The sequence below is a fragment of the Stigmatopora argus genome, chromosome 10, assembly GCF_051989625.1.
Source record: "Stigmatopora argus isolate UIUO_Sarg chromosome 10, RoL_Sarg_1.0, whole genome shotgun sequence".
Lineage (NCBI taxonomy): Eukaryota > Metazoa > Chordata > Actinopteri > Syngnathiformes > Syngnathidae > Stigmatopora > Stigmatopora argus.
The window spans coordinates 671,971-685,760 of record NC_135396.1 but is presented as its reverse complement, the minus strand read 5'-3'; the positions used below and the strand labels follow the sequence as shown (position 1 = coordinate 685,760).

The 13,790-nt window shown below is 51.3% G+C and overlaps 1 protein-coding gene and 1 long non-coding RNA gene across 3 annotated transcripts in view; one reads left to right on the top strand and one right to left on the bottom strand.

Moving 5' to 3' along the window:
* Positions 1-13,790, top strand: part of LOC144083073 (uncharacterized) — a 22,082-nt gene extending 8,292 nt beyond the window's left edge. Inside the window, exons 4-5 of one of the 2 annotated variants that reach the window (XR_013303468.1) lie at positions 11,103-11,175; positions 13,140-13,790. This is a non-coding gene — a long non-coding RNA (uncharacterized LOC144083073). The remainder of the gene's footprint in view (positions 1-11,102; positions 11,176-13,139) is intronic. The other variant, XR_013303467.1, reaches the window with a different exon arrangement.
* LOC144083068 (protocadherin-16-like) overlaps positions 3,706-13,790 on the bottom strand; it is a 49,180-nt gene continuing 39,095 nt past the window's right edge. The window contains exons 10-20 of the mRNA XM_077610543.1: positions 12,410-12,649; positions 11,476-11,601; positions 10,225-10,434; positions 9,287-10,156; positions 8,988-9,101; positions 8,706-8,917; positions 8,359-8,510; positions 8,142-8,272; positions 7,254-7,543; positions 7,049-7,190; positions 3,706-6,981 (exon numbers count right to left, since the gene is read on the bottom strand). Coding sequence (XP_077466669.1) covers positions 4,340-6,981; positions 7,049-7,190; positions 7,254-7,543; positions 8,142-8,272; positions 8,359-8,510; positions 8,706-8,917; positions 8,988-9,101; positions 9,287-10,156; positions 10,225-10,434; positions 11,476-11,601; positions 12,410-12,649 — 5,129 coding nt within the window. The 3' untranslated portion in view covers positions 3,706-4,339. The remainder of the gene's footprint in view (positions 6,982-7,048; positions 7,191-7,253; positions 7,544-8,141; positions 8,273-8,358; positions 8,511-8,705; positions 8,918-8,987; positions 9,102-9,286; positions 10,157-10,224; positions 10,435-11,475; positions 11,602-12,409; positions 12,650-13,790) is intronic.

The window sequence follows — 13,790 nt, the reverse complement described above, 5'->3', positions numbered from 1 at the left end:
GGCAGTGTTAATCACTTTCTGCATGGCCTTCTTGTTAGGATCAAATTAAAATGAAGATTATAGATGTAGATTACATTTCCTGATTTTCCCCCTTTTAAATCAATTATTGTCTTTTTTAAATCATCTTTTCTGTGTTTTTAGTTCAAAAATCATTTTGTAAAATCTAAAAATATATTTTAAAAAAAGCTAAAATAAACAATGTTTTAGATCTATAAAAACGGAATATTCAGGGCTTTTAATCCAGTTCTTTTAATCCATTTATAAAACAAAAGAAAATCTAAATATTATATCTAAAATGGTCTGGCCATTTTAGATATAATATTTAGATTATTTTTAATAAATGGATTAAAAGAACTGGATTAAAAGCCCTGAATATTCAGTTTTTTATAGATCTAAAACAATGTTTATTTTAGCTTTTTTAAATCTATTTTTAGATTTTACTTAATGATTTTTGAACTAAAAACACAGAAAAAAATGGATTAAAAAATGACAATGATTGATTTAAAAGGGGGAAAATCAGGAAAATTAATATACATCTATACTCTTCATTTGAATTTGATCCTAAAACAGAAAGTCGGCACTCATCATTGACTTGCCCGGGCCGCACAAAATGATGCGGCGGGCCAGATTTGGCCCCCGGGCCGCCACTTCGACACATGTGCAATAGGATAACGCACAACCACTTGCCAACCAGAAGTAGCATATTCTCCTCTCGTATTAGCGAACAAGCTCCGCCATTCGCGCTGACTAACGGGAAATTTTCAAAAACGCCCTTAACTCGCCATAATTGACCGCCATCTTTGATGTGTACTTTTGGTGGCGAGCGCTTGACTTGCGCTTGCCTCATTAGCATTTTAAAAGAGGAAGTTTGACCGCTTTTTTACGGAGACGGGAAGCCGTTTAGGGCGCACGCGGTGACAGCCCTGACGGCTCAATAGAGCGCTGATGGAAAAAACATGGACGCCTCCTCGCACGTGAAGGGAGCGGCCTGCTCCCGCTCGCTTCCCGCCTTCCTTGGCGCTGGGCGACGACTTGCAAATAACACATCTCTTTTGGTTTATGGCCAGTCTTTAATTTCAGCCCGACTCGCCCTCTTTTGCGCGGATCGTCGTGGTGTAAATAGTGAGCCCCCATCTTTTTCGGGGGAAACGAGCGCGCCTCATTACCGTGACAGCGAGACCAAGCGTATCATCAGCGGATCGTCCGCTTCGGGCCGCGCCTCCCTTTTTTTTCCACTCGGGGGGGAAAACAGTGGCGTATGCGTGCGCTGCCTGACAATAATGCTAGGTTTTAAATGACACATGGTCATCTAGGTGGTCTTGAATACAAAAAAAATCAGGACATGTCCACTTTGAGGTTTGCCAGGTGGTGCGGAAAGGTGCTTTTCGACAGCATTGCAAAAAGAAAAAGACATGAACGTATTTCCGCACTATAAGCCGCAAGCAAAAGACCATTTTCTCAAGGCTGTATGAATCAATATTGGGTTACCGTATTTTCACGACTATTTTGCGCACATAAAAGTCTTTCTCCAAAATAGACAGGGCGCCTAATAATCCAGTGTGCTTAATATATGGACCAATAGTAAAATTGTTATCACGATAAAATCAAATGAATCAGTTGATAGGGTACACCGACTCGTAGACAAAGTATTGCGCAGTGACTGCTGGGATATGTAGTAGTTCTTTTGTCAATACACCCAACGGATTGTGGCCTGTATACATGGACATCAATACAGCTTGACAAAGCATGAAAAGCACCGTTGGAATAGTTACGCTAGCTACCAGCTAGCGTAACTATTGGCGAATGGATTGTGGCCGCCTGGACGAACGTATTAAACTCAGCGTTTTCGATGACTAATTTGGACAATTGTTCAATTCGGACAGAGAAAATGAGGACTTTGATGGATTTGTGTGTGGTGATGATGACGTGAGTAAGTTGTAAAATGGTTAAATAAAGTACAACCGAACTCAGTTTTCCTTCCGTTGCCTTTTTAAAAACATGTTTTTAGTGTATGGGTGTAGCGTGCAAGGACTATATTTCCCAGCAGTCACTGCGCACCGCTGGGGCTGCTTCCGGTAGACAGCGCTATTGCGGTTAGATATTCATATATAATATATATGCGTCTAAAAAAAACGGTGCGTCCTTTGTGTGTTTAAAATACAGAAATAGCACTCGTTACTGATACTGCGGCTAAAAATACGATGCGCCATATAGTCTTGAAAATACGGTAATTTAGCACAGCTCCACCTAGTTAATGTACAACACAACTTTTAACCACCACTACGTTTAATAAACCGGTTCGCCTTATAGTGCGGAAAATACGGTACTTGTAAAACTGTTGAGTAATTGGAAAATCCTATCTTTCAGTGCAATTGACGGCATTCGGCGTCCAATCCACGTGGACTGGGAGAGGCGAATGAAGGAATGTCTACCAAAATGGAAGGCAACGACAACGGCTTTTTACAGGTAGGGGAAATTTGTATTTTTTAAATCATGTCTTTTTGATATTTATAGCATAACAATATTTTTATTATAATTAGTTTGTGTATTTCTAATTATATTTTTTATCAACAAGTGAATTTGTAAAAGACAAGACAAAATTAATTAGAAAAAAACATTTTTGGAAAAATAATTTTAGTCACTTCCTGTTGAATCTGGGCTACTTCCTGTTAGATAATTTTATTTGTTCTTTTTGGGGCATTTGCCTTAGTTCCTGTTGTTTTTGTTGATTTGGGGTTATTTCTGGGTAACATCCTGTTTCTATAGGGTCACTTCCTGTTGCTATTTGGCCAATTAAATCCCTGCTAATTATGGTCACATTTCCATGATTGATAAACTGGCAATAACACGCTAATGATGATTATTTCCTATTTATTTCTTCTCATACATTAGATTTCAGGCTGAACTTAATTTAACGCTTTTCCCAAACGTAAACAAAAAAAAATACGATATATTTGTCAAAGTTGTTTTAATCAGGCACTTGAGCTCAAAACATTCGTCCATAAATGAATGAGATGAGAAACGTAGAAAAAAAAGAAGTCGGAAGCTACCTTCTAAAACGGATATATCTGCTCGTGTTCATTTGACGCTCTTCTGCATAATAATTGACATGGAACCTCCAGAGCTTTCCGAGGCCTGCCAAAACAATAAATAATAAAACACTGCAGAAAACCAAGCGAGATGTTCACAACGCGGTCAACAATCAAACACCTCATCTCAAAATAGCAATAATTGGCTTCATCTTGGTCCTCCGCGAGGCTTTTACGATATTATTTAAATGTCTTCGAGGCACGTTTGTCGTGAATTATGGCGCTTGTTTCGTATCTTTCAAAAAACGAGAGGAATAGACGTCAGATTTTTTTTTATAGAGCGAGGAAGCGCCGCTATCTGTTTGCAAAAACTCCCTTTCCTAAAATAAATCCGCAGGAAGCGCGTAAGGTCGCTCGGCTGTGATAAATGACGGCACCTGAAGGACGGATTCCGTTAGCGCAGGGGTCGGGAACCTTTTTGATGGAGAGAGCCATAAACAATTCATATTTTCTAATATTATTCCTTGAGAGCCATTTTCAGAATGGAAAGGTAAAAATAAATGAAAATGTGTGATTTTTTTCTGTCATTTCACCACTTTTAAAGTACAAAAAGTCTCTGAATTCTTTTGACAACATTGTTATGCTCTTGCTAATAAATCAGTATCAATGATATGATTAAAGTGGCGGTAGAGGTAGCGTCAACATGACGTGACGTTCCTATTAGTGCGTTCAGGATACAGCTATCTCCCCAGTGATTTCCATATTTTATATGACAGGTTAGTGGAGAGCCATATGCACCCATGGAAAGAGCCACATATGGCTCCCGAGCCACAGGTTCCCTACCCCTGCGCTAGCGTTTCACATCGCACAAAAACGAGCATTCTGCTGAAAATCCCACGCGCCATTAGCAAAGATATCGTCATCAAAATATATTTACAATGATCTGCAACGACGTCCAAAAAAAAGTTACAGTACAAACGAGGATACAGTACAAGCTACAAATATACAAATGTAACCCCTCCCCCCCCCCAAATAACTCTTTTGAGACTTGAATGCCACGTTAAAGTATAAAAATATAAACAATGCGTTTTTTTTTGTCCAAAATACTGACATCCCATATCAGTCCTTTCCTCTGTACAAATGAAAAACGGGAAATTCGGGACGACAACTCGGCGAGAACGAAACTGACCTGGCTTTCCGTGGCTTTCGAGATCCGGGTTCAAGATCCGGGTTCAAATCCTCAGTTCGAGAACCGGGTTCAAATCCTCAGTTGGAGATCCGGGTTCAAATCCTCAGTTGGAGATCCGGGTTCAAATCCTCAGTTCGGCTTCGTCCACGTGCTCCAGGTGGTGCTCGGTGGCGCTGATGACGGACGCCGACGGACCCTGGGAGACGCTGAACGGCGTGACGGCGGGGGAACGCGCCGCCAGCGGCGACAGCGATGGGGAGAAGCTGGGGGACATGGCCGCCGAGCAGACGGACCCCTCGCCGCTGAGGGGGGACCTCCGGAACGTGGACAGGTGGGCGGGGAAGGTCCGTCCCGCGGCGGGCTTGGGCGGCACCGTTTTGGCGCCGGGGTGCGCCACGGAGGTGATCAGCGGAGGCGGGTCGATCCTGGACTCGGCTTTGCATTTGCCGTGGAAGGAGCGGCGGGGGTGCGGGGGCGCCGTCTCGTCTTTCAGACGGGCTATCTCGGTGAAGACGCTGGCCAGGGGTTGGAACTGCGGGCACCAGTTCAGCAGGTAGTCCCAGTTGTAGCTGCCCCGCAGTTCCTCGTCGCTGGCCACGATGGCGCTCAAGGATCCGTCGGCGGGCGGCTTCCCGTCCTCGGGGAAGGCGTAGTGCTTGTGCTGGTGCTGGTGGGGGTGGTGGGAGACGCTCAGGCTCCGCCCCACGCCCACGTAGCCCACGCCGAGGCCGTCTGCGTCTCGGTAGATGGGCGCCTGCCCGGCCAGCGGGGCGCCGCCCATTTTCTTCCCTTTGAACCAATCGACGGAAGGCTCGCAGGACACGTCCGAGAGCCGGTCGGCGTCCTGCTGGATGCCGGAGTCGGGCCCGCGGGCCGAGATGCGCTCCTGCACGGAGGACGAGACGCTGGACACGCGGGGGTACTCGTTGATCATCCGGATCTCGTCGTCCTCGGCCGCCTCGGCCTCCGCCGAGCCGCGGCCGCTGGAGTGCGAGGGGTCCAGGGATCCCCCGCGGGGGTAAGGCCCCCCATCGCCGCCACCGCCGCCCCTACTTCCGCCCCCGCTCTTCTCGGCGGAATACCCGGGGAGCGCCTGGTGGTAAATGATCTCGTTGGCGGCTATTTTGCTCTCCTGGAACTTGTGCATGACGGTGGCCGAGGCCTCGGTCCTCCCGCGTCGTTTCCGCTCCCGGCGGTGGCGCCTCAGCTTGACGAAAAAGAGCGCCACGCCGATCAGGCACAGAATGACGACGGCGCCCAGGGAGGCGGCCACCACGCTCACGAGCAGCAAGCTCCCGTCCGCGGCCAGTCCGAAAGAGGTGTGGCCCACGTCCACGCTCACCCTGACGGCCGCCGTACGGGAATTTTCCAGGGGGCTGTGGGCCGTCAGGTCCAGCGTCAGCAGGCGCGCTTCCCTCTTGGAGCGGCCGCCGTGTCGGCCGCCGCGGGCGTCCATCTTGAGGGAAATGGCGCCGCTGGATTGGTTGAGCTCGAAATAGGGCGAAGTCCCGGACAGCGAGTACAGGACCACGCCGTCCAGGCCCCCGTCTTCGTCGTCGGCTCGCACCCGGCCGATGACCTGACCTTTCTGGGCGTCCTCGGGCACCTGGAACCAGTACTCCGGGGAAGTGAAAACCGGATCGTACTCGTCCTCCCCCGAGACGTAAACCCGCACGCCGACGGTGGCAGAGTAGTTGCCGGCGTCCACGGCCGCCACCGTCAAGTTGAAGGAGTCGACTCGCTCAAAATCAAAGGTGGAGCGAGTCCGCACTTCTCCGGAGGTCCGGTTGACGAAGAAGGCCTGCTTTCCATTTCCGGACTCCTCCTCCAGCAGGAAGTACCTCAACTTTCCAAAGTGGCCCCTGTCGCGGTCGATGGCGTGCAGCGTGGTCACCAAGGCGTCTTTGGGACGATTCTCCCCGATGCTGGCGGTCACCCGGCCCAGCGGGAAAAACGGCCGGTGGTCGTTGACGTCCTTCACGTCCACGCGGACCGCCGCGAAGGCGTACTTTCCCAAGCCGTCGGTGGCTTGGACCACAATGGCGTGGGCCAGGTCCCTCTCGCCGCCCAGGGGTCTCTGTAGTTTCAGGGCCCCGGTCCGCCGGTCCACCCGGAAGAGGTCGGTTTCGTCCCCCGAGCTGATGGAATAGCGCACCTCGCCGTTGGGAGCCGAGTCCGGATCGCTGGCAGAGAGATGCAGGACTTCAGTCCCGGTGGCGGCGCTCTCGCTCAGCACCACACCGTACTCCCCCCGACCGAAAGCCGGGGGGTTGTCGTTGACGTCCTCCACGGCGATGGAGACTTGGACGCTGGAGCTGCGTTGGGGCGTCCCGCGATCCGACACCACCACGGTCAGGTTGTAAGCGGAGGCGGTTTCGTAATCCAAATCCCCCACCAGGATCAGGCTGCCGACCGTCTGGAAGCCTCGACCTTCCACGAAGCGAACGCTGCTCTCGATCTGGAAGGCGTTGGCGGAGTCGCCGCCGGCGATGGCGAAATGGAAAGCGGAGTTCTCCCGCGACAGGTCGCCGTCCGTGGCCTCCAAGGTCAGAAGCGTGGCGCCGGGGAGCTCGTCCTCGGACACGCTGGCTCCATATTCCGACTGGTGGAAGACCGGGGCGTTGTCGTTGAGGTCGGACACTTGGACTTGGACTGTAGCCACGGAGGAGAGCGACGGAATCCCCTGGTCTCGAGCCTCCACCACCACCAGGATGGACGGGTTTTCCAAACGGAACTCGGTTTTGTGTTTGACGAACAGCGTGCCTGCGAGGAAACGGAAATCCGTTGAAATGTCGGCGCGGGAAACGACGATTCTTACGAGAACCGTTACCGTTGCTTGGGTCGATGGAGAAGGACCCCCCGCTGGACGACCTGACCCTGTAGATAATCTTTCCGTTGTCCCCAGAGTCCGAGTCGGTGGCGGACACGGCCATGAGAGCGCTGCCTTCCGCGAGATGTTCCGATACCGTCACCTGTCGGATAGCCAGGGAAATATTTAGCAAAATATCAGCTGGACCGTGCGTTTGTAACCGTACCTGGTACGAGTCCTGGGTGAAGACCGGCGCGTTGTCATTGACGTCTTCCACCAGAACGGTCAGATTGGCTTCGGTCTGATGTTTGGAGTCGGACGAGCGGACGATCAAAGCGTACCGCGTCCTCTCCTCGTAATCCAGGGCTCCGGTAAGAGCCACGGCGCCGCCGCCGAAGCGCTGGATGGCGAACATCCCCTCGCCGTCGGCGTCCAGGTGGAGCGTGTAGGAGAGCGCTGGGCCCGAATCCACGTCGTTTCCCGTCACTTGACTGATGACGGTGCCTATCAACGTGTCTTGAGAACCAGAGACAACAGCAGAAGTTTTAGCGACGTATGCTAACTCCAAATTCTTCAGATCACAGATCAGAATGACATCTGAGCCGGTCTTTAAAGTTGACGTAAAGTTGCTAGCCCTAGCCATCTGTCTGTCCCTGCTTATTAGCCTCTGGATCGCGGTCAGGAAGGACCATTTTCTGTCCCGGAACACTTTCATCCATTCATTTTTTAAGCTCGCGCCAACAGGCTTTGACCAAAAAGGAGGACCGCTTGGCAGTCAAGCTCTAACGGAACCACGGTCAAAGGGTCTCTGACCAGGACCGGAACCACGACACTACCGGTGAACCTCGACGTCAAGATTGTCCACTCGTACATCGAGATGGCTTACAGTCAACACGTCCTTTATTGAACTTGACGTGCGTGTACGGCCAAAACTTCCTTAAGAATAGTCTTCAGAGAATAGATTACAGTGCTGTAATTATAGCCGCCGCGTACAAAAATTGTCCTGCTTTCCTAAATAAATAAGAAATGTAATTCTTGGGCTGATCTCGAACACAAAACTAGCTTTTTAGACCTCTCCCGCTGACAAAACGGAAAGCCAAGGGGGCCCACTTACCCTCGGGCACTCGGATCTCCCGCGGCAGAGGAATGGTGGGACTGTTGTCGTTGAGGTCGACGACGATCACCGTGAGGGTGGCGGAGCCGGCCAATCGCGGGCTTCCGCGGTCCGTCGCCGTGACTACGAGCCTGAAAAAACAACAACAGTAAGCTACCTTCACATCCTGTACTTGGCAGATCATTGAAGAAAAGTAGCAACAAAAAGAAAGACTGACTTTGTTTGGGTCCAGATCTCCCTGTCCATGATGGCCGAGGTGCTTACGCTGCCCGTCAGCGGGTCGATCTTGAACAACCCGCTCATGGATGACGACCGAATGGAGTACGTCACCTGGCCATTTTGACCTTGGTCCAGGTCCTCCGCCGCCACCTGCGAGAACAATCATTAAAACTATAGAAATGGGCGCGAGGCAACAACGAAGAAAACGGAATGCCATCTGGCTTGCAATGTTGCCAACCGAGTCCAAACCAAATTGGCGGACCCGCAATTGATTGGATACATCAATTCATCAGCCTTGGCGAAAATATCCAGTCCGCTAAGGAGCCAAGAGTGTTTCTGCGATACCTGGATAAGTGGGAAATCCCGGCCCTGCGCCTCTCGGACGTAGGCCACGTAGTTCTGGAGCTGGAAGCGAGGCAAATTGTCATTGACGTCCTGCAGGATCAAGTTGACCGCCGTGTAGGAGCTGGAGGACGCCGTCTCGGCTTTCACCACCAGGCGGAGTTTGGGGCTCTCCTCGTAGTCCAGGCCTTCGGACTTCTGGACCCATATTTCCCCTGGGAAAAGAAAAATAGAGTTAGACGGGTGCCAATGTTGCGCAGACGTCGCTAGTCTTCAGTCTCTTACCGGTAAGGGTGTTGATTCCAAAAGATTGCAATGGGTTGCCACTGAAAAGACTGTAAGTCACCCCATTTTGAGAGCCATCTGGGTACTGGGCCTGGGTCTGGGTCACCATCGTGCCTGCAACAGAAAATGCGTCCAAATTTCAGCTTCTGCTACCCGAAAAGACTCTATGGGGGTCTCCAAAGCGCTCCTCTAGGGGCATGGTCTGACCGATCAGGTTTCCGCTAACTGATTAGTCTTATTTGGTTGGTTGGCCCTCCGTGTAGCGGTTTGGAGACCCCCGAACCCTCATTTTTCCCCACCTTTGGCGGCATTCTCCTGCAGGCTGACGTCCCGCGCCGCACGGGAGAAGCGAATCCCCCCGTACGCCTGCTCCTTGACGTAAACGACCACCACGCCCAAGGAGGAGCGAGCCGGGTCGCCCTGATCCATGGCCTGGACGATCAAGGTCCTCTGGCTCTGCGTCAAGGTCTCCAGCTTCTCGGTGGCCTGGATGTCCCCCGTCAACGAGTTGATGGCGAAACCCCGGACCGTCGGGTGGGCGAAGCGGTAAAAGACGGAACCGTTGGCGCCAAAGTCCTTGTCCTCCGCCCTCATGGTGGCCAGCACCCTCTGCTTGGACACGTCGCCGGCGGAAACGTTGAGGACGAGCGGATCCCGAACGAAGAAAGGCGCGTTGTCGTTGACGTCCCCGACGTGGATCGTGACACGGACGGTGGCGTTGCGAGGGTCGGAGGGGGACGCGTCGACGGCGCACACGTCCAAGGCGTAAGAGGCGGTCCGCTCTCTGTCAAGAGGCGCCGCCGTGATGATCTGGCCCGTCTTCTGGTCGATGACGAAGGTACTTTGGGCGCCCCGGATCAGGAAGTACGTCACCTCCCCGTTGGCGCCCTGGTCCAGATCCGTAGCCTTCACGTCCAGGACCAGGGAGCCCACGGGCACGTCTTCGGACACGTCCGCCGTGTAGCTGCCGCTGGTAAAGACGGGACTGTGGTCGTTGGCGTCCGTGACCGTCACCTCTACCGTGGCGGTGCCGCTGCGAGGCGGGCGCCCCCGATCCCGGGCGGTCACCGTCAGCGTGTAGCTCGCCGTGGTTTCCCGGTCCAAAGGCCCGGCGGTGGACAGATCGCCGGACTCTTTGTCCAAGTGGAAATTCCCAGCCGGGTCACCGTCTGCAAGGTCAACCGGGCTTGTAACCTCAGGTTTGGGGCGGCGGTGGCGGCGAGAGCCAACTTTTTACCCGTAATTTCGTAGAGGATCTTCCCGCCGTCTCCCGCGTCGCGATCGGTGGCTCGCAGCGTGAAAAGAAGCCGAGACTCCAAGTTCTCCGGCACCTCCATGCCGTAGTGGCGTCGTCCGAAAACGGGGGCGTTGTCGTTCTCGTCCGCCACCCGGATTCTCACCGTCGCTTTGGAGTAGTTCGGGGGTAGCCCGCCGTCTTTGGCGTACACTGGGGTAAAAAAAAAAAGAAGATTATTTCGTTTTCGGAACCGTTTATCCTCACGAGGGTCGCTTGCGGGGGGTGCTGGAGCCTTTCCCCGCTGACTACGGGCACCCTGAATCGGTGTCTAGCCAATAGCATGGAAAAGGGTAACCAATCATAGCTCGAGTTAGCCAACTAGTTAGCCTAGCGTGCGTGTTTTGGGATACTCGGACGGTTGGTCGCCCGGACGGTTGGTCGCCCGGACGTTTGGTCGCCCGGACGTTTGGTCGCCCGGACGTTTGGTCGCCCGGACGTTTGGTCGCCCGGACGATTGGTCGCCCGGACGATTGGTCGCCCGGACGATTGGTCGCCCGGACGATAGGTCGCCCGGACGATAGGTCGCCCGGACGATAGGTCGCCCGGACGATAGGTCGCCGGACGTTTGACAACATGACAGAGAGTTTACTGTTGAAACCAGCTCTCAAAATTATATTCACCCGGGCAACCAAACGTCCGGCGACCAAACGTCCGGCAACCGAACGTCCGGTCACTGTGTTTTGGGAAGTTGGGAGGAACGTGGATTATCCAGAAAAAACCCACGCAACATGCAAATTCCACACAGCGAGGACCGTCTTGGGCTCGAACCCAGGACCCCAGAACTGTGGGTCGGACGTGCTAACCACTCTTTTCCCCAGGGGAAAAAAAAGAAGTAAACAAAGCACGGTGTGATTGACAGCAGCGGTCAGGCTCTGGTGACCAGGCTAAAAGGTAAATACGTGGGTGCGAGAGAAGCCTTTTGGAAGAATAATGAGGCGGTGGTTATCTAATGACTCCAAAGTGTTTTTCTTCTGTCTACTCGGCCTTTGATCAACTCCTTAAAGCAGACAGACGTGGATTATGCTCTTTCCCTCCTACGCCAAATCTCAAACAGTTTCCAGGTGTCTTCACGACACGCCGGTGGGACACGTTACTTGAAAATAAAGAAGCCAGACTCCCTAACACTTTTCAAACATGCTCCACTTTCTCGGCCTACTTTGTTTTTTTCCTCTGTGGTTTTTGCCGGCGTACCTGTCAGCGAGTAGTTCTCTCGCTCTTCCCGGTCCAGCGGACGAGTTGCCGTGACGACGCCGGTGGCGGGGTCGATGCCGAAAGCCTCCTCCGAGACCCCCTCGTACGTCACTTTGCCGTTGGATCCTGGGGGGGAAAAGTTACAGCTCATTAGGGGCTTTACACTCAAAGAAAAGTCAACAAAAAACAGTGCCACCTACTGGGCTGGAGTAAAAATGCAAAATTCTGCAACAACATGATTTAGACATTTTTTTTTCCTCTTTGGCTCGCCAAAACGCCAAGTAAACGATAAGGCTCGTCCGATAAGTTTTTGCGTTTGAACCCGCCCATTACCGTCGCGGTGTAAACGGCCGCTGGGAAGCTTTCCCTCTCCAGGTATCTGGATAGCACGTTTTGCGGCGCGTACCATGGAAAACTGGCGTTGTTTACTCCATTTGGAGCCAAAGTTTATAAAGCTTTTTGTTTGATTTTCTGGTGAAGTCATGCGGGGCGGAAAGAAAAGCCCCCGTCCGTCTCCAAAGCGCTCATTTACAAAGAAAAAAAATAGGAAAGAAACAGCACAAAAGAATGTTTGTTGGACTCGCACTATGCAATTGTGAGGACGACATGCTTTCAGCATCTAAGCGACTTGTCATCGTACTATAATTCATATTCTGGGATGCTTTGTGAGATGCGGTTGGCAACTACTAAGTCTTATGCTGCTTGTTTTTTTTAATTTTTTAAATCTGGATTGACTTTGCAGTAATCCCTCGAATATCACGGTTAATGTCGACCAAACATGGACGCAATAATTGAAAAATCGCAAAGTAGGTTCACCCCATTAGAACTTTTTTTTTTCGTAGTAGCAAAAGTATCCGTTATTTTATTTTGAAGTTGTTTTGCTAGCGATCGCTCGTTTCGTTTGTCAGAAAATGGGAGATAAGTGCAAGGTCACCTTGGTCCAGGTCGAAGGCCGACACCGTCAAGACGCTGGTCCCCGCCGGCTGGTTTTCGGCGATTTGGGCCTCGTAGGCGTTCTCTTCGAACCGGGGCGCCTCGTCGTTGACGTCCACCACGTAGATGCGCAACAGCTGGCTGCTGGAGAGTCGGGGGGTGCCGTGGTCCTCGGCCACCACGGTCAAGTTGAAGACCTCCTGTTCTTCGCGGTCTAGAGGTTTGAAGATGGACAAAGCACCTGTGGGACAGAGATCGGGGGCGGGGGGCATCAGTTTGAGCAGTTCTGATTGGTTCCCGACACCTGCCGTTCATAGGTTTATAAAAAAAAAAAAAAAAATTAAAAAGATCTCTAATAGGTCATGCAATTTCTGCAGAAATGTTGATTTTGGGCCATTTCCGGGTCACTTCCTGTTGATTTTGGGGCATGTCCTGCCCACTTTTCTTGATATCATGTCACTTCCTGTTGATTTTGGGGCATGATTGGATTATTAGATTAGAATTTATTCGGGAAATTTCCTTGATTGCAGTAGCAAGCACAGACACAGAAGACATTGTAGAGCTAGGTAAAAAAACTGGAGCCTTACATTTCTGGGTCACTTCCTGTTGTTTTGGGGCCTTACATTTTACACTTTAACGTCCTGTTCATATCTCTTGTTGAATGTACAATGAATATAAACGGAAAAAACTCTGCAATAACAGTTTCCAAATTGTCTCTTTTTTCATCAAAGGTTTAAAGTTGCTTCAAGGGGGCCAATCAGAGCGGCCCACCTGAAGACTCCTCACCAGGGTCGCCCACCCGCCCGCCGATTTACAAGATTTTCCAGGCGGCCGGCCTTGGAGAAAGAAGCCGTAAAGGCGCGGGATCCAAACACGCACGCCGTGCTCTCTTGGCGTCTAAGCTTTTATTTATTTGTATTTATTTGCTCCTTCCCCAACGGGCCGGGCTCGCATTGATACCTTTTCAATTTCACGCCTGAAATTGCCCCGCCAAAGAGCCGACCGACGCCGGCTCGTTTTGGATGCCGGCGCCCGCACTTTTGCCCTCCAGCGCTTAATCTGCTCCCAGTTACCTACCGCTTTGAAAGTTCTGCCGGCCCAATCCGTAGCACATGTGAAAGGTATCAAAAAATAAATAAAAAAAGAAGAAGAATGAAATGTGGGAAAAAGGGGGAATTTTATTGGGGTGTTTTCAACTTCTTAAGCCCAAATGAATGCTGATTTGTGACTCGCCGAGGGGGCTTCTTCAATTTATGACTCGCTTTTGTACACGTCCAATTTATTCGAACGGGGAGGGGCGGCCGCGAACGCTCACTGCTTCAATATACGTAATATTGTTTTTGTTTTTTTAAATGTTTTGAAATAAAACGGTTCCAAGGCCA